At 48.5% G+C, this 23,944-nt stretch overlaps 1 protein-coding gene across 2 annotated transcripts in view; it reads right to left on the bottom strand.

Moving 5' to 3' along the window:
• Positions 1 to 11,066: 11,066 nt before the first annotated feature.
• The window catches only part of LOC111182578 (ADP-ribosylation factor 2), a 75,274-nt gene continuing 62,396 nt past the window's right edge, over positions 11,067 to 23,944 (bottom strand). For both annotated transcript variants that reach the window (XM_089901368.1, XM_089901370.1), the window contains one exon: positions 11,067 to 19,630. In XM_089901368.1, coding sequence (XP_089757494.1) covers positions 19,624 to 19,630 — 7 coding nt within the window. In that variant the 3' untranslated portion in view covers positions 11,067 to 19,623. The remainder of the gene's footprint in view (positions 19,631 to 23,944) is intronic.

Below are 23,944 nucleotides of genomic sequence, written 5' to 3'. Positions count from 1 at the left end.
GAAGCCCCGTTCTCTTTTTTCCTGGCAGGGAAGCAATTACACAGCCTGACAGCCAGTCCCTGGGGCCTGGGCTGAGTTGGAACTAATTACTAATAAACATTGAACTAATACTCTGGACCAAATTAAAACTAATTTGGATCAAACCAAAATGACTCAAATGAATTCCATCTCCATGGCCTCCTCCACACAAATTCACACACTCACACCAACTTATGTCTGAGCCCTAAAGTCTCCCCAAATTTGGGAGTCCCAGGACAAAAACCCAACCCACAGAGACATGGTGTCAGGACCAACATCTCTCTCATTCTTATTGAAGCAACTCTAGACTCCAGCATGCAAGGCCCTGGTCGTCTGCCCACCCCACAGTCCTGCACCTCACCGGACACATCTCACACTCTCTTCAATCCTTTTTAAAGACATAACTAAGAAACCAATCATATGTTTACATTTCAAACATAGCATTAGCACTTAAATTTAAACTGCACTGATGCAGCCCTCTGGAGCCCACTCAGCTGTCCTGCTCCCCAAACACATTCAACTTGCCAATGACTGCTTCTGTCTTTACAATGTATGAGGACCCCCATCTCTCTGCCAGTCCTGATTCAGTACCTCTTCTGAAAGCTTCTATGAAGAAACCTTCTTGGGGAATCCTTGTCACACACTGAATCAGGGTTTATGTCTTATCCCACATTCCCACCTGCACGAGCCTCCTCTTGGCATTACTCAGTCCCTTCCTGAAGCCATGAGAGTGAAACCTTTGTCTGGAGGGGTGAAGACCTATTCTTTCTTCTCTATTTTCTCCTTCCAAGGTGGTGAGGCTTTGGGGCTGGTCATACCCACTGCCTTTTCTCTTGAGAGTTAATAGAAATTAAAAAGGGTCTTGCTAGTAAGCCTGGCTCTGGTTAAGGTTTCAGGAAAGAGACGGGTGTAGGGCTCCTTTAGGGTCCGTGTTATCTAACCCAGCTCCACTGGTAAGAAACCAAATAAAATTGAAAGCAGCAGTCCCGTATGAGAATAAAGAGCATACCCATGGATGGAAACTTTCCTGAGTATTAGCTGTCAGGAAGTTAGGACCTCAGGGAGTGAGCTCGATGAACGGGTTCCATACATGTCCAAGGTGAGTAACGACCTAGCCAACATTTTCTGATTCACAGACTACAAGGATGAACCAGCAGGAACACTGCTCAACCATCCAGTCAATTCCTCTAGTTTAAAGGAGAAACAGACCAATAGACGTGCGACCTGCCCCTCATTCAGCAAGTTAGGCAGGAATCAGTGTTTTGGTCTGATGAAATACCAACTTTTCCAATTCCAGTGATAGAGCTAAAGCAATTCCTTTCCTCTGTGAGTAGTAGACCTTCACAAAGATACAGTCTGGATGAAGGCATGGGCAAGTTGCCTCCTCCTATCCCTCCTGCAAATGAGTGGGGAAGGCAGGGAGGTCCCTAGCTAAAGAGGGAGTTCCAAGTTGCAGCCTCTCCCCGTTCAAGGCAAGGGAGTTCACATGCTGAGGGTGGAGAAGGGGGATGGGCACTGTCCCCATGGGCCCAGGTCCTGAGAATGCTGTGGGCAGAGGAGGGACTGAGGAGGGACAGCACTCTCTCAGCAGTGCCCTTCTGGAGCCTCCTGCTGAGAGGGACAGCTGGGCGTGACGATGACAAGCAGGACTTGAGACCATGGCTATGCAGTCTGGGGCTGGGCACCCAGACAAAAATTGCCCACCGATCCTTTTTTTAAATTTTTATATAAGTTTATTTATTTATTTATTTTTGGCTGCATTGGGTCTTCGTTGCTGTGCGCGGGCGTTTCTCTAGTTGCGGCAAGCGGGGGCTGCTCTTCGTTGAGGTGCGCGGGCTTCTCATTGCGGTGGCTTCTCTTGTTGCGGAACCCGGGCTACAGCCTCGCGGGCTTCAATGGTTGTGGCTCGTGGGCTCTAGAGCACAGGCTCAGTAGTTGTGGCACACGGGCTTAGTTGCTCCGCGACATGTGGGATCTTCCCAGACTAGGGCTCAAACCCGTGTCCCCTGCACTGGCAGGCGGATTCTTTTTTTTTTTTTTTTCCGGTACGCGGGCCTCTCACTGCTGTGGCCTCTCCAGTTGCGGAGCACAGGCTCCGGACGCGCAGGCTCAGCGACCATGGCCCACGGGCCCAGCCACTCCGCAGCACGTGGGATCCTCCCAGACCGGGTCACGAACCCGCGTCCTCTGCATCGGCAGGCGGACTCCCAACCACTGCGCCACCAGGGAAGCCCGGCAGGCGGATTCTTAACCACTGCGCCACCAGGGAAGTCTCTGCCTACCAATCCTTTTAAAAGACATAACTAAGAAACCAATCATATGTTTACATTTCAAACGTAGCATTAGCACTTAAATCTAAACTGCACTGCTGCGGTTAGATCAACTGATTTTATATCCAAGACCTTTAGGCTTTAAATACTCTAGGGAATGATATGGTGACTAAAGAAAGAACATTTCATTATAAAGTGGGTTTTTCCCCCCCCCTTAAAGGGCATAGTTCCTAAAACAGGGCTTGTCTCAGGGATCCCTTTAACAAGATGGCCAGAGCCCTTCCCCCTGTGCAGTTTTCTGAGACCCATCATTATATGGACTGTTTAGGATTATTCCTGTGTGTTCTCACATGGGTGTTTTATTGTCTCCAGCTTGATTAAAAGACTCTTTATGGCAGGAACTGGGTTCCCTGTGTCCTTTGGGCTCTTCATAGTACACAGCTGAGTGCCGATCCGTGAACAGAAGCTCAGCGGCTAATTATTTCTGTGATTGTTGTTCAGCACCATGGACAGAACCTCTCCTCTCTTCCTCCCTTTCCCAGGCTGTTTGATTTCTTTCAACACAAAGCCTCCAGCTGCCTCCTTGAGGGCTCAGCTCCCCTCAAACACACCTTTCTCCTGGGGGGATTGCACCGGGAGCCAGAAGCCACACCATGCCAGGTGGGAGAAGAAAACGTGGGAGAAGGACCCTGGAAAGGAAGGGATTTCACTACATTTCTTGCTGTGCTTAGAATGAGAAGATCACCTGAATTTTGTGTCCCAGCCAGAGCCACAGTCCCCAAGCACCCCCAAGAGCTGCAGATACCCATCTCAATAGTGCCCAACATGGTCTGTAGTCACGGGGTTATAGGCCAGCAGAACACCTGGCCACCTGGGGTGATGCTGGGAGAGAGCCTGGGCTGGCCTGAGCTGGGGAGACCCTTGGCTTGGCAGGAGACTGACGGGATGAAGAACACGTTTGGAATGCAGATAAGGAGAGACTCAAAGGCTGATTGGGAAGGCAACCTCAGTCATTAAAGTCGGCAAAGGCCTGGGCAGGGGACAAGGCAAGGGGCCAGCAGCTGAGGCCTGCAGGGACAATTCAGAGAAGATGGAAAGTGCTGGTAGGTTCAAGACAAAGGTTGCAAATAATACTATGGGGCTGGGAGTTTCCTCTGGCTTTTTGATATTAGCTGTGGGGTGGAGATGGGTCACCACTTTAAAGAAGGGGTGCCAGGCTTCCCTGGTGGTGCAGTGGTTGAGAGTCCGCCTGCCGATGCAGGGTACATGGGTTCATGCCCCGGTCCGGGAAGATCCCACATGCCGCGGAGTGGCTGGGCCCATGAGCCATGGCCGCTGAGCCTGCGCATCCGGAGCCTGTGCTCCGCAACGGGAGAGGCCACAACAGTGAGAGGCCCGCGTACTGTAAAAAAAAAAGAAGGCGTGCCAGTGGGACACATCACATGGCAGAAGAAAGATAGAATTTTCAGTGGGCAATAATCCAGCACGAGTAGAGGTCAGATAGTACCATTCTAAAGCTGGAATTAGTAAATTTGGTAATCCATGATCATTTCAAAAATCCCTTTGCTTACTGCATCTCCACTGTGGTGGATGCTCCACAGGCTGAGATAAAACAAATACAACGAGCACAACACACACACCAATTCCATTAAATTTATTGCCTCTCCTCCTCCTTTCACATTCTGCCTGCCCTTCAAGGCCCACTTGGAATCCTTCTTCATTCAGGAAGACTTCTAGGGCTAGAGTTAGCCTAGGTGCCAAGCATTTGTTTGCTGAATGGATGGCCCTGGTGAGCATCGAATCTGGTGGTTCTCAATTTTTTTGTATTGTCTTACAATAGGTTACCTGGGAAACAGACTCTGAAATGGAGATCTGTAAATTTCAATAAATTTACACATAGGAAACTTATTGAAAGTACTTTTGGCAGCAACACCTGGGAGTGAGGGCTGGGGAGGAGAGTGAACAAAGTGGGACTGGGCAGAGAGAGGAGTTGAACTGGGCTGAAGCTTCAATAAAATTCTCAGCCAATTCTACAGGGAGCTCTGGAGCTGGGATGACACTTCTGAGTTGTCCTGTCCTGAGGCAAAAGGGATGGGTATTTACATCCCCACATTCAGAGTTGGATGCCGGCTGCTCCCAGGAAGCAGGAAGGTGGCATGACCTTGAGCGAGATGGCTGAGGGCAAGTCCTGGAGAGGGACTCAGCTGACAGGCATCTGCCAACACTCCCAACAGCTAGAGGAATGAAGACCTTGGTCCTGAAGAAGAGATCAGGGTGACACCTCACATCATCCACTACATGGACCAACAACTTGGACCAACGGTTTGGACCACACTGGGTGGAGGGCACATATCAGAATCCCAGGAGGAGGCATAAAGAGTTGTCCAAGATGTTCTGTTACAACCTTACCCCCCACACACAGAGGCCATCATGGTTAGGAACTGCTGATCTACTCCCACCTGCCCTGAGACAAAGGAGGTGATTTGCCCAGGGACACACAGCAGGTGAGCGGCTAGCGTGAAAGGAGCCCAGGTATTTGTGGGCTGCCATTGGGGTATGAGCCGCATTTCCCAAGTGAGCACCAAAAAAGCAGCACCCATGCCGCACCTGCTACTCAGCCTCTGTAATGATCAAAGCCTAGCAGACACCTGGTCCAGAGAAGATGGAGATGTGGTTGGCAGGTGGAGGTGGGAGAGGAGGTGCATATGTCAATACGTTCATGTGGGATTGGATTGGTTTTTAAAAGCAGTTATCATGTACGGATGTGACTTTTGTGCTGTGTATACATGACTTAACCTGAAGAACAAATCCTCTGATTCTTAATTAACCGTTTCATTTGAACCCCTTGACCAAGAAGCAAATGGAGGCTGGTGAACTGGAAATGACAGCCTCACCTCCCGCATGCCCCAACCTGGCCAGCCACCTAGGCTGGTAATTACCTTGGCCAAAGCTGGGAACTTTTTACAGGCTGATGAACAAATGAGCTGAGCTCCTGCTAATAGCTGTGATAACCACAAAGCCCGGTCCTACCCTCCTCTCTTTCCTGATTACCTTCTGTGAAACCACAGAGCAGACGGTAAGAATATTTCTCTCTCTCTCTCCCCACCTCTCCTTCCCCTTTCCCTCTCCCTCTCTCTCATTTCCTCATTTTAATAAAAAGGAGATCATATAGGCTGAGGATCAGGAGAAATAGCATAAGGAAGGGAGACGTTTGCCTGCAGAAGGCTCTCCCCTCAGGAAAACCAGATGCTTCGGCCATGTCCTTTAGCAGACCTGGTGAACGGCTGATGTTTCTGGAGAGTGCCCCTGAGTAGATGTCAAAGCAATTGGGAAGGCTGGCTCCTGGCCCACAGTCACATGGAGCGGGTGTGGAGGTGTCAGCAAGGTCTTTAGCCCTCAGGGCTCCCAGCAGAACTGAGCAAGTAGCAGCAGGGAAGAAAGGGAAAAATCGATGGGACAAAGAAAGGGATAGGAAGAGAAGGATGGGAGAAGGATGCAAGAGAGGAAGCAAAGGTTAGATACAGGGTATTATAGGGGGTCTGGGCATAGAAAACATGTCCTAACAGTGGCCTGGGTCTCTGCCACATCCCCCTGAGTTGGTTTGTTGTTTCTGCCTGGACTGTCTTCCCTGTCTCACTCACCTCAAAATAATTATATTTTGTAGTGATTCTATAATGGTAGAATCACATAAGAGTGCTTACTTTGGGCCAGGCCTGTGCTGAGCACTTTATGTGTGCTATCATGAGTGAAGCTCAAGAAGCCCTACGAGGTAGACACCATTCTTCCCATTTTACAGGTGAAGGAGCTAAAGCACAGAGAGGTTAAGAAATTTGTCCAGGGTTCATACAGCTAGTTCGAGATGGAGTCAGGCTTTGGAGCCAGGCAATCTGACTCTAGAACCTAGCCCTTAATCATTCTGCCCAATTCCACATCCCCCAGAGCTCTGGGTACATTTCCTGTACCCAGATGTGCCTGATGTAACAGAAAGAGCATTAAATTTGAGCCCCAGCTCTGCCCCCACCCAGCTGTGCAACTGTGAGCCAGTTAACCCGCTTGTGCCTCAGCTTTCTCATCTATGAAATGGGTATGAGAATACACATCCCGCTTACTGCACAGTACAGGTGCAGGGATCGAGTGAGATTATATTTGTGAAGGCTCTATGTAAGCCCCCAAGGGCCTTGCGTTTGTCCGCTTCCACTTTGTGAGCTCCTGCCAGGACCATGGATGATCCTTGCATTGCTTATCTGAGCCCCTCTCACATGTGGTGGGTGCTCAGGAATTGTATGCTTCCTGTTGAGCAAATAAAGAAAGAAACAGAACACCCAAATCCTCTCTCCTTCCTCCTCCTGCCTCTCCTTCCTCTGCCTCCTGACTCCCCTCACCTTCCTCTCTTCCCCTTCCCCTTCCTTCCTCCTCCTCCTTTTTCTCCTCCCCAAACCCCAGCCCGGCCCAGTATTCACATTCTAATGGGAAGACATCTGCCCTCTCTTTCCAATCCATCCCACGCTTTGCTTTGAGACCAAATTTTCAAAAGTACAACTGAGACCCCATCACAACCTGCTCAAAATCCAAAGTGCTCCGAGGAGACAGTCTGAGCTTCTGAGCCTCTGCAGTCGGGCCCCACCTCTCTTTCTTGGCCTCGTTTCTCAAGACTTTTTTCCAGGATATTCCAGTCCTCACTCGCTTCTACTGTCAGTTTCTTCACCTGTAATAACATCATAGGTAATGAGCTAACGGTGCCCGACACATGGTTAGCGCTCAATAAATGTAATCAAGATGTTCAGTGAGGGCTTGCTCTGCTGTTTTGGAATCTCACCTGAGGCCCCAAGGCTGAGGACTTGAGGTGTGAAGTGCCCACACGTTCTGAAGGGAGATGCCGAGCCACCTGGGTAGGACTTGTTAAGACTGGCCCCATGCTGGTTCTACAACACTTGCCCCATTATACATTTCGGCCCATGTGGAAGAGAAGGCTAGAGATGGAGGTGATGGGAGGGAGGTGGGTTTTTTTAGACTCCTCGGCTAATGGTGAGAGCTGGCGTAACCACGGACCCACCTGTCTCCATCTCCCCAAGCTAAGTGAGGGCACTCCATTGGCCAGACACGACTGTGGACCTGGAATCAAAGATATCTTAGAAAAACTTGAACTGTGACCTCCCCTCCCCGCCAAAGCTGAGAAAATATAGAGACTAGGGCCCAACTCACCCCCGAAAAAGTCTAAAGTCAAGAGACCTACTGGAGCAGACTGTGTCAATTAAGAGAGACCATTGAGCAGGGAACAATCCCCACCTGCCGAGTTTAGTGGGGCAAAGATGCCAAGTTTCTCCGAGGACCAGGTGGATGCAGGGGGAGGTGGATGGACAGGACCTGTGTTGAGACGGCGCACCCAAGAGGCCCCAAGGACCATCTCCTGGGGCGGGGAGGCAGCCCTGGCAGGAGGAGGCTATGTGAGTGACGAGGGGAGGAGCTTCTGGGGAGTCACAGAGTGGTCAAGGACCAAACCCCACCCAGGGTGGTAGGATCGCTGGTTACTGTTTATTTATATTATCTTTTCCAGCACTAATTCTCAAACCTCCTCTAGAGGAATGCTCCAGGTTAGACTAATATCCCACTATCTTCCCCCACACAGAGTGCATTTCCCTTTGCTTATATTCTTTCCCCTGCCTGGAATGCCCATTCCACTCATGTCTACCACTTAAAATACAATCAGTTTCTTCAAGGCCAGGTTCAGTCTTGCTCCCCTGATGAAGCCCTCGCTGATCTGGCCACCTAGATACCTGTCCTTTCTTTGAATTTGCTACTTACAGTAGCCATAGCTAGTTGCCTATGCCAGTATCCGCTGTCTTCTTATTTAAAAACAAAACCTCTTAGTTTTAACTGGGCACATGGCCACTCAGGATAAAGGCTGATTTTCATAGCCTTCTTTGCTGCTAGGTATAGCCAATTAGATATAAACAGCAGTATTTAGAGCCAGCTTCTAAGAAACTTCCTTAAAAGTCTGCCGGTGTGTGTCCTTTAGCCCTGTTCTTCTTTGTTCCTTTATCCTTTAACATGCCTGGAATGCAGATGTAAGGTAGGGAGCTTAGCAGCCATTTTGGACCATGAGATGACCTTGGGGAATGGGAGCTACATGCAAGGATGATGGAGCAAAAGAAGTATGGGTTCTTGACACTATGGGGCTATACTACAAGTTCTGGACTGCCTACCTATGCATTTTAAAAGAGAGAGAGACATACTTCTATCCTGTTTAGGCCACTATTATTTTCAGTTTCTTATAGGAAGCAGCCAAACCCAATCCTAATTGATATACTGCCTAAATTACACACAAGCTAACACGGGTGAAAGTACCCAAAATAGTAAGTCCCATATGACAGCATCTCAGTCAATCTCTTTTCTCTCCTAACCTGTGACATCTCTGATATCATAGATTTACACAGTCTTTATACTGTCAATCAACTATGCATAGGTTTGTGTATCTCCAACTGTCTAAATATAGCTCCTATTATATAGTGCTTTTCAAAGTTATTTTCCTCCCGAGCTTCTTTAATCCTTCAAAGAATACATTATTTTTAACATATCTTACAGATGTGGTTCTGCAGGCTCCAGGGGAACCGAAGCAGGTCAGGTACCCAGGTCTGCTCTCTCCAGGTCCACTGCTGTTCCTCCTACCTCATCCCTACAGCCACTAGAACTAAGCTTCTTGATTTATTGTCATGTTTTTTCTATTACAAAGAATGTGAACATTCTCTGGTATGCACACAGTAGGTGTTCAATAAATATATTATATGAAACCCCAAGAAGTTAAGTGATGCATCCAAGCGAGTTTCCGAGATATATCTCAACCAGGGGCTGGCAAACTGGCTTGCAGGCAAATCTGGCCCACAGTCTGTTTTTGTAAAGCCCATGAGCTAAGAATGGTTTTTATATTTTTAAATGGTTATGGAAAAAGGAGAAGGAGAAGAAGAAAAGGGGGCAGGGGCAGGGGAAGGAAGAGGACAGGAACGTGTAACAGAGACCACAGACATCCTGCAAAGCTTAAAGTTATCTGGCCCTTTACAGGAAAATTTTGCTGCCCCTGGGCTACTCCATCCTCGTGCAGCTGGGTGTTTTATCCACTAGCAGCGCCTTCACCAGCTGCTGTCCCCTGAGAGACACGATGCCCAGAGAGCTTGGAGATCCTGCACAGAGAGCCTGTGGGATTGATCTTCAGCCCTCTTGTGCCGGCCCCGGACGGAACCCCCAGGCCTTCTCTCTCCGCAGCACCACCTCCTTCGGGATAGATGGGGATGAATGTTCTATCCCCCTCAACCACCCTAAGACTTGGAAACCTTTCTGATTCACTGGTCAAATACTCAAGCCCAATTTATTGAAAATTCATTGGCTTTTTTCCTGTAAAAAGAATAAATAAGTAAGCAAACCTCCTGGCTGAGGCTATAAACTGAAGTGTGAAAGCCCAAACAGGCTGAAACATCACAGGAAAACCCCTCAGCTCCACAGCATTTCTATTTCCAAAACTACCAGCCCTCTAGAAAGGAGGTTGAACGAGGTTGCCATTCCCAGTACCCCTGGCAGCGTGTCCCCCATCAGATCCCTCAGTTATTCACTCAGTAGATGTTTCAGTGGTTAAGAGAACGGGGTTTGAAGTCAGACGATTTTTACCAGCTGTGTGGCCTTAGCTGAAGCACTTAACCTCTCTGAGCCTCGGTTTCCTCATCTGTAAAATAAGAATATTCACATTTACCTAGTAGGATATGCAAAGCACTCAACAGAGTACCTAGCCCTGAAGTGCCCACTAAATGGAAGGTATGCATGTGATATTATTACACTGACCAGCCCTCACTCTTTCTCCCCTCCGTCTTCCAACCCTCTTCTTTATTTCTCCCTCTTAATCACTCCTCAGTTACATGCGAAACCCCATCCTGGAAAGCAGTCCAACCTACCTCTCTAACTTGGCCCTCTCCTTTCTGGCCATGCCCCCAGCCTTGGCACCAAATCTTCCTTAAGCAGGCTCAGACCATCATCCTCCAAGCCTCCTGCCAGGGGTCTCTCCATTCTTCTTTTCCTGCCTGTTGTCCAGGCCACCTTTTTGCCCTTTGCTGGCACATTGTAAATCTAGAAGCTAAAAAATCCATCTTTTATTTGACGTAGCATCTTGAGAAATGCGTCCGTTTTGAAAGCAGGGATTATGCCTTTCTTATTCTACTTACATCTCTGGAGCTGGGCCCAGAGTAGGGGTTCAATGAGCATTGGCTGGTAGCCTGGCCAGGAGAGCAGACAACGACCAGCTCGTGGCCAGAGTGTCCCTGTCCCGTGACAGGTGTGAATCCCAAGAACCACTTGGACTTAGGGACTGGGCCAGACCCAGACAAAGTTGTCCAGTTGGAGGGCTGCCTGATGTAATAGAAAAACATGTGGATTTGGAAGTGAGACATGTCTGGTTTGAATTTTGGCTTCACCTCTGTCTGTCTGAGTGTACTTGGACAAGTTGCATCACCTCTTTGAGCCTTGATTTCTTTATCTATTAAGTGGGATCAGTCTACACTGAGATGCCTATTTACACCCACTAGGATGGCTATAATCAAAAAGACAGGTAATAACACACGTTGGTGAGAATATGGAGAAACTGGAACCCTATACACTTTGAATGGAAAATGGTGCAGCCACTTTGGAAAACCATCTGGCCATCGCTCAAAAGTTTAAACATAGAGTTACCATATGACCCGGCAGTTGTATTCCTAGGGCTCTACCCAAAGAAATAAAAACATATGATCACACAAAAACTTGTACACAAATGTTTATTAGCAGTGTTATTCATAATAGCCAAAAACATGGAAACAATTCAAATGTCCATCAACTGATAAGTAAACAAAATGTGGTATACCCATATAATGGAATATTATTTAGCCAGAAAAAGGAATGAAGTACTAATACATACTACAATATGTTTGGGTTTTTTTTTTTTTTTGGCTGCACCGCAAGGCTTGTGGGATCTTAGTTCCCCCACCAGGGATCAAACCCATGCCCCCTGCAGCGGAAGTATGGAATCCTAACCACTGGACCGCCAGGGAATTCCCTACATGCTACAACATGGACGAGCCTTGAAAACATTATGCTAAGTGAAAGAAGCCAGACACAAAAGATCACATATTGTATGAATCTATTTACATGAAATGTCCAGAGCATGCAAATCCATAGAGACAGAGAGTAGATAAGTGGTTGCCAAGAGCTGGGGGAAGGCTGGGGGGCTAAGAGTGAGGAAAATGTTCTTTTTTGGTGGGTGATGGAATGTTCTAAAATTACATAGTAGTGACAACTGCACAACTCTGGGAATAGAATATAAACCGTTGGATTGTACACTTCAAAATGCTGAATCGCATAGTCTGTGAATTTTAGCCCAATAACGCCATTATTTTTTAAATGGGGTGGGCAAGACCTCCCCACCCACCTCTCAGGGTTCTTGTGAGGCTCAGAGGAGGACGTTGTGCAGGGTCTTAGACACCGTGTCATGTTAGTACAAATAGGAAGGCTGGGGCCATGGCTCTTCATACAATGGAGCAGTTTGCTGCCCTCCCTTCTTTTCTGCTCTGACTTGGGACCCCCCAGGGTGAGAGTTGCTAAGGAGTGACACTGCCATCTGGCAATGACAAGAGGAGGTTCTGGGCCTCCAATATGTCCATCCACCCCAGAGCCGGGGAGGCAAGAAGTGTCTCCTCTCACACTGCAAACTGGGAGGGACCTGACCCCACCAGGACACTCTTTTGTGTCCCAGGGCTGCCTCTCACCTCATCAGAAAGCCTCAGAGCTCAGCTTTCTACCGGAGGAGGGAGGGGCCCGTGTAACTTCAGATCTGGGAGTAACTAGGAGCAAGGTGGGGGAGAAGGGGAGAGCTGTGGGTAACAGACCATACTTTGTTGTTGTTGTTGGCTGCACCGAGAGGCTTGTGGGACCTCAGTTCCCCGACCAGGGATTGAACCCAGACCCTCGGCAGTGAGAACACAGAGTCCTGACCACTGGACCTCCAGGGAATTCCCGACAGACCGTAGTTTAAAGAAAGGTGGCTTCAGCCCTCTGAAACCTTTAGCAAGCATCAAATGCTGAAATAATGATGACGATGACTAATAGTTACCACGTGAGCATTTACTAACTGCCAAGCGAATACACATGTATGTAATCATCACAAAGACCTTACGAGGCAGGGACATTGTTGATTCCAGTTTATAGAAGAGAAGACTGAGGCACAGAAGTTTCAAGTGAACTGCCCAAGATTGCACAGCTAGAAATGACAGAACCAGGATTTGAACCCTGGTAGCCTGGCTCTACTTCCTGTTTACTCATATGCTCTGTTAGACTGTGTAAACCCTATAGGCTGCACACAATGGAAGACCAAGGTTATTACTAAGCCTGCTCAATGGCCCTCCCCTCAAGGAAGTAGGTCTCAAACTTAACCAAGCATCAGAATCATCTGGGGGTGTGTGTGTGAAAAATACAGAGTCCTGGGCCCACCCCAGCGAAACTGATTCACTGAGCCTGGCAGACCAGGAATCTGCATTTGTGACCAGTATCCCAGGTGACCCCGATGAAAGCTGTTCCGGACATACTTGGAGACACTTGACCTCCCTGAATCAAGAACCAACTTTTGGGCCAGGCTGGCTAGGTCTGCCCCACGAGGTGGACTCTCTCTGCTGAGGCAACGCCACACTTATCCCAACTCCACTGCCCTCATCCAAGTCCTACCCATCTTTAAAGGCCCAGGTCGAGTTCTACATAGTGTCCTAAGCCCTCCACAGGAGTAGCAGACCACTCTGGTCTAAGTCCTTAACCCCTTACAGAGGAACCCGCACTGCTTCAGAGCCTCATTCTAAGCTGCCTGATGTTCCTACCTCAGCATCCCGTGGCTACAGGCTTTTTCTGATGAACTAGATCATGGCATGTGCCTTAAATGTAGAAGCTTTTATTTTCCTTGTGTGTGTCCCCCACAGCTCATAGTAGGTTAGCGTTCAGTAGAGACCTGTGGATTTGGTTACAGACCTCAAGTGCCATACGCTCCTATTGCAATGATTAGCATGACCAATGTGCACAGCTGGCTAGTTCAACATCTGCCTGCCCAGGGTCCCAGTCCAAGGGTCTGGATCCTTCCTCCATGGGATCCAGGTGATTTCTCCACACCAGGCACCATTCTAGCACTGTGGGTCCAGAGGATGCACCCTCTCTGAGGGCTGACACAACCAAACAGCTCATTCTAATACTGCATCTTTGGGTGCAATTTTGCCCCCTGGGGACATTTGGCAGTGACTGGAGACATTTTCAGTTGCGACAACTGGCGTGGTTGGGCTACTGACATCTAGTGGGTAGAGGTGAGGGATGCTGTTAAACATCTTACAACGCACAGGACAGCCCTACAACAAAGCAGCCCCCAGCCCCAAATAACAGTTCCGAGGTTGAGAAAGTCTGCTCTAACAGAGTATGCCAAACCTGCAGCATAGCAACGACTGATGTTAATAATGAGAACCCAGAGGAAGGAACGATGAACTCCCAGGGAGTACAGGGGTGTTGGAAACGGATTCGCAGAGGAGATGCTCAGTACATATGAACGGATTGATGAGCGATGGATAGGAAGATTTTACCGGGCAGAGGCAGGCAGGAAGGAGAGGGTGTTCCTGGCTGCGAGGTGTAAGAGTGGCTGGCAGGTTTGGGAAGCTGTTGCTGAGTACAATGTGGCCAGAGTGCCTGGTGCTTGTCACCCAGCACATCTGCTGCCATCTTATTCCCTCACTCATTTGATCGGCAAACTCTGACAGAGTGGCACGGGCAGCTCTGGCCCTGCTGGAATCATCCCCGATTCCGAATTAGTGATCTCTGAGCAAACAAGGTTTACTTCAACGGGTGTACAGGGTTGAGCTGAATGTGGCCATTTAGCTGCAGTGAGAGGTGAGACCCCCTAGGTCTGCGGCTGTGAAAACACAGCAGTGGCATCATCTTAAAAGGCTACCATCTGAGGTTGATGTCTTCCTTCCCAGAACAATGAACGAGGGGTTTCCTGCTGTGGCACGTGAGGAAAACGGGTTTGAAAGAGTGTACGTGCTTCTCAAAGTTAGATAGGAATGAAAACACATTACAAAGGAATTCTGAAGAAAAAGAATTAATCCTGGTAATGTTTGTCTCTTTAAAAAAAAAAAAAACCCAACTGTAGATGGCCCTGTTTATTTTGAATAGGTGTTTTCCTTGATGAGCTCAATTTTGCCATCTCCTCTCATATCTCTCTTTAGGTGTCTCTCTCTCTTGCTTTGGCTTCTCCACCTCTGTCTCTCTTCACATTGAGTGCCTGTGCGTGTGCATTGTGTGTACACGCTTCTCTTTTTTTGTCTGCATTTTTGTGTTTCTTTGAATCTGTTGCTCGCATTCTCTCTCTCTCTCTCTCTCTGCCTCTCTCTGAGTTTCAATATTTTTCTTATTTCTAGTCACCTGTTTCTGAGTCTGCTTCTCTCCCCCTTCCCCATTCCTTGAACCTCTTTCTCCTCCTCTGTCTTTAGCCTCTCTCAATAACTGACCACAGTAGATAACTGAAGTATATTTCTATTACTGGTTGTATTTACCGACTAGAGTTACATGCTCCCCATTCTTGATTTTTAAAAGCAATTGATGGAAACGTTTTCTATTTCTCTCACCCTAATGTTCCCTGAAGGAAGCTGCATTTTACTTTCATCTTCCTCCATTGATTTATTTTTCTATTCTGTGGGTCATCCCTTGAGAGGAAAAAAATACAAGTTCTCCACTGTCCTTTCACTGTATTTCAGTGACGAGCTGGCCCAGGCCCAGGGGGTGTGGAGGCACCAAGGCGCGTAACGCTGGGGAGACAGCAGTGAGGCTCTGGGCTGGGGGTGCCCCAGTGCTCTGCCACTGAGGGATTTTCTTGGTTGATCTGATTTTATCGGAGCCAAAACGTGCTTTGAGTTTAACAGGCAGCTCTGGAGGAATATCTACGGATTCCTAATTCATCACCACAGACTCCCTCTTCAGTGTTGTCTGTAGTGGCCGGAGAGGGATAGAATATGATTGAAGATAGTCTCAGGGAGCAAATCTTTTACATCTTAAAAGGAGAGAGGGGCTTCCCTGGTGGCGCAGTGGTTGAGAGTCCACCTGCCGATGCAGGGCACGGGGGTTCGTGTCCCGGTCTGGGAGGATCCCACATGCCGTGGAGCGGCTGGGCCCATGAGCCATGGCCACTGGGCCTGCGCGTCCGGAGCCTGTGCTCCGCAACGGGAGAGGCCACAGCAGTGAAGGGCCCGCGTACCGCAGGAAAAAAAAAAAAAAAAAAAAAAAAGGAGAGAGATTTTCAGCCTGGCAGGAACATTGAACTAGATCCGGGAACTCTTCGAAGGTTTGCACTTTCCTCTTTGGCTCAGACCTTTGATACGCGGGACGCCTTTTTTGCTAGGTTATCGGGTCCAGCGCTCCATTCGACCTCTTGCTGGAATTGACTTCTCCATCTTTCTGTCCTGGCCCTCATCCTGTCACTCCTGGACTCTCCCAGGGGTCATGATAAATAGAGTCACAGGACATGGAACATCGGGGATGAAAGGGCCCAGGCTAATTGCCTCACCTGATAAAGGAGAAAACGAGTCTCAGAGGATGGAAATGATTTGCCCCAAAAGCACAAGGCTACCTGGTGGTGGATGTCCCCAGTATCCCCTACTTGGCTGGAGTCTGTGGACTAGATCCCCATCTCTGCTGACAGTTCCAGGATCTGGGGCACACGGCCAGCCTGGCAGCATGAGTGGGTCCATATGGCAGCCCTCAGGGACCATCCCAAGGCATACATGATGCTCACCCCCCAGAAGGATCACAGATGACCCCCTGCCAAAGTGAAGGGGAAGGAGGAGGGGAAACTACTGAAGCAATCACTCCTATGTGCACTTTCAGTCTCATTGAATTCAATTTCATTTATTGATGTATTAGTGTAAGCCAGGCTCTTTGCTAGAACTGGGGACAATAGGAAGTTGAGAGCTTTAGGCTGTAATACTGAGGTACATGTAAGGTGACAAAGGGGCAGAGAATCAGTCCTCTCTCCCAACTCAGTTGGGTAGGGGGGTGACTCCAGGAAGGCTTCCTGGAGGAGGTGATGTCACGAGAAGTAACTGGACTAACGTTCCATTGGACCCTTCCTCCGTGAGCTCCTGGTCAGGGCCTTCTAAGGAATACCATGGAAATGAAAGGCATTTTGACTTATTAGCAATTCAGATCAAAGCACTTAATGTTTCCAACTCAGTCTCCAGATTCACTCACCAGCTGTGTGGCTACAGGCAAATCACGTGACCTCCTGAGTCTCCCTTGAGTGCTCTGGGGCTGGGGTGAGTGTCCAGCAAGATGCGATCTGGGAATGCAACTTGCACATTTTAAAGTGCTCCGACATGTGGGCCATTACAGCCCTTAGGATTCCATTTAAATCCTCTGGCCTTGGAGTGCAGCTGAAAGCAAAGCCATACCCCTTCCCTGGAGGGCACGACAAAGGAGCAAAGAAGTAGGGCCTCAGACCTAGTGTCCTCGGACTCACCCTGAGCCTCTCCTGGCCTCCATTTCCTCACCTGAGAAATGAGGGTGTTGGTCTTTTCCTTTAAGGTGCCTTCCTTCACGCAGAGGCCTGCGTGACCTCTGACCCTGACTGCCACCTCAGGCTAAGCCCCTAGCTCTGCCACTCTGGTGCACCACAGCAGAGCAGGGGCTCTGCTCCATTCAGGAACCAAGATGCTACATATATACAATAGAATATTACTCAGCCATAAAAAGACACGAAATTGAGTTATTTGTAGCGAGGTGGATGGACCTAGAGTCTGTCATACAGGGTGTAGTAAGTCAGAAAGAGAAAAACAAACACCGTATGCTAACACATATATATGGAATCTAAAAAAAAAAAAAAAAAATGGTTCTGAAGAACCTAGGGGCAGGACAGGAATAAAGACACAGATGTAGAGAATGGACTTGAGGACACGGGGAGGGGGAAGGGTAAGCTGGGACTAAGTGAGAGAGTGGCATGGACATATATACACTACCAAATGTAAAACAGATAGCTAGTGGGAAGCAGCCACATAGCAGAGGGAGATAAGCTCCGTGTTTTGTGTCCACCTAGAGGGTGGGGTAGGGAGGGTGGGAGGGAGGAGATATGGGGATATATGTATATGTATAGCTGATTCAGATAAAGCAGAAACTAACACACCATTGTAAAGCAATTATACTCCAATAAAGACGTTAAAAAAAAGAACCAAGATGCTGGAAATGAGCTCCATCCCCAAAAAGAGAGTGCAAAGGAAAAAAAGATCTGCCATTTTCCTCAAAATAAAAACAGAGGCAGATGGCTGGGAGGGTTTTCATGGCTAATTAAATATGCTTTAGCCTCTAAGTTAATTATGAAATGGTTCCTGCAGGGGGAACTCTGCTTTGCATGGAGTGGGTTCAGGTAAGTAGCCTGGGGAGGCTGCAGGGGCCCCCTTTGCATCTCTCTCCGACATGAATAAAAGGTCCTCCTGTCTAGGCCTCAGAGGCAACAGCAAAGGCCACCAATTCAGGGGGTGACAGGAGTCACTCACTTCCCCAGGGCATTTGTAAAGAGAGAGGTACCAAACAGCAGAGCTGGGACTCCATAATTTCCTTTCGGAGAATTTCTTCTAAGGCCATTATCAGAAACCCAGATAAAGATTTCCTGGACGAGAATATTTGCCACAGCACCATTTATAATCATGAAAAATAGGAAACCGCCTAGATGCCTGCAAATAGAGAACTGGCTACATAAATTCTGATACAACCAGACAATGAAATATCATGTAGTCATTAAAATGGCGTTTTTGAAAACTAGATAATGACATAGGGAAGAGCTCTGGTTGTATAAAATGAAAAGAGCAAGATGCAGAATTGTATATAACGTACCACCTAATCTTATAAATAGTTGTGCACAGGAAAAAAAAAAAAAGGGTGGCACGTTAAATGCTAATAATGATTATTTTTGAGAGAGAAGATTCTGGGAGCTTTTACTTCTTTCCATGAGCACCTTTCTGTATTTTCTTAATTCTTTGCAATGAGCATGTATTACTCTCATAGTCGGGGAAATAATAAAATTTTGTAAATGCCAGAACCACTTATAATGGATTTCCGAGTGGGCCTGAACAATTTTTCACACCTCCTTTGAAGTCAATGAACTTTACTAAAATGTGAGATTCCAGGATCGATAAAGCTGGGCAAGAGTTTATTTTCTAGAACTCTCGAGGGCAGATGCTTTCAACGGGCAGCACCGCACATGTTAATTGCCCATTCCCACTAGTGGAAGGAATATGACATGGCGTCTGGCTCTGTCAGCTATGACAAATGTCCAGGGGTCCGGGGGAGAGGAGTTAGGCAGGAGTTCCTGGAACCACCTAATCTAAGGACTTGTGGCCTTGGGACTAACGAGGTTGGCAAGGATACAGCTAAGGTGTTCCGAGTAGGAGAAATCTTTACGGTCTGGAGAAGCATAAGGATGAGAAGAAGGTCAAGGGTGAAATCCCAGTCTGGCTAGGACCATAATACTGGACTCTCCTTGGTCTCTGGAACCTCCTTGGAGTCCCCAGAATTATGTAGGGACAGTGGTAGCCAGGCTGACCTGTAGAAGCTGAGAAGGTATGATTGACCTCACATGCCTACTGGCATGACAGGCATAGGGGATGGAAATAGAAAAAAAATTCACAAATGTTCATATGATCCAAACACCACTTGACATTATGACAGTTGCCATCCCTTGTCAATCTAGCAAGCCCCAGTCACTAACACAACTCACATCCCAGAATTTAAAAGTAGGGGGTGGGCTTCCCTGGTGGTGCAGTGGTTGGGAATCTGCCTGCAAATGCAGGGGACACGGGTTCGAGCCCTGGTCTGGGAAGATCCCACATGCCGCGGAGCAACTAAGCCTATGAGCCAGAACTACTGAGCCTGCGCGTCTGGAGCCTGTGCTCCGCAACGGGAGAGGCCGTGGCAGTGAGAGGCCCGTACACCGCGATGAAGGGTGGCCCCCGCTCGCCGCAACTAGAGAAAGCCCTCGCACAGAAACGAAGACTCAACACAGCCATAAATAAATAAACAAATAAATAAATTTATATTAAAAAAAAGTAGGGGGCATTACCACAAGAGGGGAAGGAAGGAATTCTGTGTTTTGTCCTTATGAAGCGCTCTCTGGTGATGGTACTCCGTCTCTGGGCCCAGTGGTTGCTTCTATATACAAAGCCATCCCACGATTATGTGAAAGTCTCCATCAGGACTCTCTTGATGTTTCATTGCCACTCATGCCGCTTAACGTCACATGTGTCTTCTCCAGCTTCTAGAATCTAGCCAAAAAAGTAAGGAGAATACCAAGATCACATAAACCCTAATTGTGAGGAGAATGGAGAACTCCAACTCGACCTAACTAACCACAATCACAGGAGAAGTCAAAGAAATGAGGGATAAAAGAATTAGAGATGTTAGTGAGAGTTATCAGCTATAATGCAAGACACTCTCCAGGGGAACAAAAGAAGGGAGGGGTCCAGGCTACAGTGAGGAAGCAGCCTTGAGTATCTGCTGCCCCCTGTAACTTCTTAAGCAGGGTGCACAGCAGAACTCACCACAATTCCACTTAAGAATCACCTCCTTTGAAGCTTCTGCTACAGGAAGGAACAGCAATTATGAAAAGCACTCTCAAATCTCTCTCCCCGCAATCCAGCAAGACATAGACCTGGTCCATCACCAAAACTTTTCAAAGTAGTCCATTTTCCTTTGAAGACCACCTTAATTTTAAAGTGAATTTTTTAAAAAATATGACATTTTACAAATGGTTGCTTTATAGCCAGCTCTCTTGGAATGGGTCTTCTATTAAAGTGAAGGCTACCTGTCTCCAAGTTCATGGTAACAAATTGTCCTTTCAACAAACAGATCATGACCTGAACCCAGAAACGTGTACCAGCCTCAGTGGTCTTTACCTCTCGAACCATTGCCATCATCACATTACATTGGACTTTAACATTCCTAAATTGATTTTCCTTCGCCAGATTCGGATTTTGCACGTATATTGGCAAACATGTTGAGCTGTTATAAGGTGACACAAACCACCAGCCAACAGTCCCATTCTTAAAGCATCCCCATTCCATTTGACCTGTGCCATATGACATGTTGGTGCAATTGTTTGAATATGTTGTTGTGTTTATTGATGCAAAAAATGAGCAAAACCAGGAAATTGAAAATGCAAGTATTAGTAATAAAAAACAGAAGTTTTCACAAACTTAAGATAATTTTGAAACTAAGATGAAAATCGTCAGGATGCTGAAAGCATCAAATCTTTAGGTTCAATGAGTGTTTATTGGTCCTGAGCCTATTGATTGGATTCACACGTGAGGGAAAGAAAACAAAGTCTTGGGAATTCCCTGACTTTGGTCCAGGGGTGAGGTCTCAGCACTTTCACTGCCAGGGCCCGGGTTGCTTCCCTGGTTGGGGAACTAAGATCCTATAAGCCGCATGGAGCAGCCCTCCAAAAAAGTCTTAGAAATAAATTGTCATTAATTGTGTCTTAGAGGCAAGATATAATTAGGGAGTCGATCATTCTTTTCAGCTGAGTAAAGAATCCACCTTAAAACATACAACAATCATTAACGCACAGAGTGCAATAAGATTCTGTTCTAAGGCTTTAAGTGTATTCAGTCACTTAGTTTGCACAAGAATCCTTCAAGGTAGTTACTATAATCATTCTCATTTTCAGAAAACTGAGGCACAGAGAGCTCTCAGCCAAACGCCAAGAAGTGGCTGATTTATGCCCATGCAACCAGGGTGGCTGTCCGTGTTCTGAACCACTAGACCACGTTGCCTCTTGTATAGAATAAGGGCATCATCCAACTTTGATACATTTGATATTCATAGACGCTTTCAGGAATTTGTTCCATGTAAAAAAAATAAGGTAAAGTTCTACTGGGACAGGGCAATCCTTGAGGAAAGCTCCCTCTTTGCTGCACTTGGCTTTCATGAGCACGCTGTGGTCAACTTTCAGACCTCATATCAAAGCAGAATTGAGGAAGAATTTAGAAAAGATCAAGACAAAAGTCATTTCTGCCGTGATCAAGGCCATTAGCCAAAGAACAATCCTGTTTATACTTCATGTTAGGGAGCTGAGTTCAGGTCCAGAAAACATACAAGAACTCCTACACAACGCAGAACCCATGCATTTAAATTAGATTTCTAAAAAGCCTTTGAGAAGGGGCTGCTGAGATGCAGGATGTCTGCAGGGGGCAGATGACTTCCCTGTTGCTGGGAACACTTCCTGTAGCCTGGGGTGTGGCTGGAACACGAGGCTGGTCCACTTTGAAATGCAGGGAAACCTGTCTGCCTGGGAGGGTGAGAAGGATAGAGGATGCACCTGCCGGGCAGGTCTGATCTCAAATCTCCCAAAGCAGGTTAAGTGTTAGGGTTTCAACGTGAAGAGGTGAGCGCTTCTTCAGGGTGAATGCTGACAGCCCTTAAACTTGGAAACCAGATTTGCTGGGACTAAACATACATGGGAGCCCAGTCTGGATAGCCTGGTACCAAGGTGGGCCCTTTCATGGGTCACAGACCCCCTTCGAGAAGCTGCAGACACTCTGGGGGAAAAAAACGTACGTGCGCACATACGCATAAGGTTTCACATACACCATGCATCCCAGAACCACCACTCCCTCCCCAGACAAATCCATGTCCCCTCCCCAGACTGAAGAGTCCTTGCAGAGAGAAGGGGCATTTGGGACGTGAGCTGGGAAGGCTAAAGGGACAGAGCAACTTGGGTCACGTGACCTGTCCGCTGGTTCAAGGCCAGGTCCGGAAGGTTACAAAAGGTCTCCTCACCAGGCCCTGCCCGTCAGAGCCCCTCACAAGCTGCTCTCATTCGCGCTTTCAGCATCTTGCGAGAGGCATGGGGCGGCAACCTCATTCCTCCTGTGGCCATTCAGGGAGAGGTGAAAGCCGGATGCCTTGTCCATCCGTCCATCCTGGGGCCTGCCCTACCCGCCTGTCTCCACACGTCACCCCCCACAAGCTGTGCAGACACCCCTATCCATCTGCCTTTCTTCTACTCCTAGTGTGGCAGTGGGTGCAGGGGAGTGGGGCTGTCTACAGGAGGGGTTTCAGCCCTGGGAGCGACCCCGGACTCAGCCCACTTGGAGAGAGGCTGGTGAAGAGGACGATGCAGTACGTGGACTGGGGAAGAGCGGAGGGCTTGGAAGAGTAGGCGTAGGGACCCGTGGGGGCGCTTCAGGAAGAGGGTCGGGGGCAAGGTGGGGTGGGGCTGCAGGAAGCTCCCTGGGGGAGCTCCACTACTTGTGAGCGTGGAGCTAATGGGGGCTGTCAGCCGAGGGGGTGAGAATGTGCGCTGGGGCGGGCAGGGGGGCGCTGAGATGGGAGCGGGGGTTGTGGCCAGGATGGAAGCTGTGGATCAGAGAGACATGGCTGAGGAGTGGCCCATCGAAGGCCTGCATGGAGCTGTGGGGAGGGGTCCTGGAGTGGCATCTGTCCTGGCCTGCAGAAAGAGGTGTGGAAGAAAGAAGTCAGATGCCAAGGGTGATGGCCAGGGCCCCAGGAGATGGACGGAAACTTCTGGCAACTGCTAAGCAACCTACTTCCCGAGACTGCCCCAGATCCCTGTGCTCCTGACCTGACTCTTCAGGAGAGAGCCCACCCCTGAAGGCTGGGTTTGCCCCTCGGCCAATGCTTCCCGCGTCGTGTCCCCATAAGTGGTGAGAGCCTCACACCTGAGGGTCCAGGTGACAGGATGGCCTCAAGGTTCATCACCCCAAGCACATGTTTCTTGAACAAGTGCCCGCTGTTGGCCTCTGTGTGGATAAAGGTGACCAGAGGAGCTAGGCCAAGGGCAGGGGATGATGCCTGGGTGCGGGTGTCTGTGTGTTCAGCGGGGGGAGGCAAGGGTGGGTTAGAGGGTGCTCTCGAGGGCTGCTGCGAGTTTGCATGGGGCCCCCAAAGCCAAGCTGCCGAAACTCATCCTTGGGTCACTAGATCTCTAGCACACAGGGCCACCCTACTCCGGGGCACCCTACAGAGCGAAGGCTGTGTGAGCCTTGTGCACACACCTTGTATCAGAGCATTGAGGGCCAGGGGGCAGTAGCTTCAATCTTCTCATGGATGTGTAAGCCGCCTGCTCAAATTCTGTGCAAAGCTCTCAGAAAGGGAGGTACTTGCCCAAGGTCACCAAGATCATGGAAGCAGCGTGGAGGATGAAAAAGCACGGCCAAGGGCAGACAGACTGCTCTCAAGTCCTGGCGCCTCCACTGACCAGCTGAGCAGCCTTGGTTAAGTGATTTGACCTCTCTGAGCCTCACGTGCACAGCAGGCAGGATAAGAGCCCTGACAGCAAAGGAAAGGGTGCACCTAAAAGCGCTGATCTTCAGCCCTGCAAATGCTGGTTCCCTGTCCACCAAGCAGTGGCAGGTCTTTCGGTATCATACCTGCCTCAGTTCTCTCACTACCCTCTCAGCTTGTAGAGGGTCTTTCTGCTTTTGCTTTGTGTATTAGTTATCTATTGTTGTATGAAAAAAAATTACCCAAGGGAATTCCCTGGGGGTCCAGTGGTTAGGACTCCAAGCTTCCACTGCAGGGGGCATGGGTTCGATCCCAGGTCAGGGAACTAGGAC

The sequence above is a fragment of the Delphinapterus leucas genome, chromosome 19, assembly GCF_059928025.1.
Source record: "Delphinapterus leucas isolate spDelLeu-1000000601 "Yukka" chromosome 19, BTC_Dleu_Yukka2, whole genome shotgun sequence".
In the NCBI taxonomy this organism is placed as follows: Eukaryota; Metazoa; Chordata; class Mammalia; order Artiodactyla; family Monodontidae; genus Delphinapterus; species Delphinapterus leucas.
This window is presented reverse-complemented; position numbering and strand designations above follow the sequence as displayed.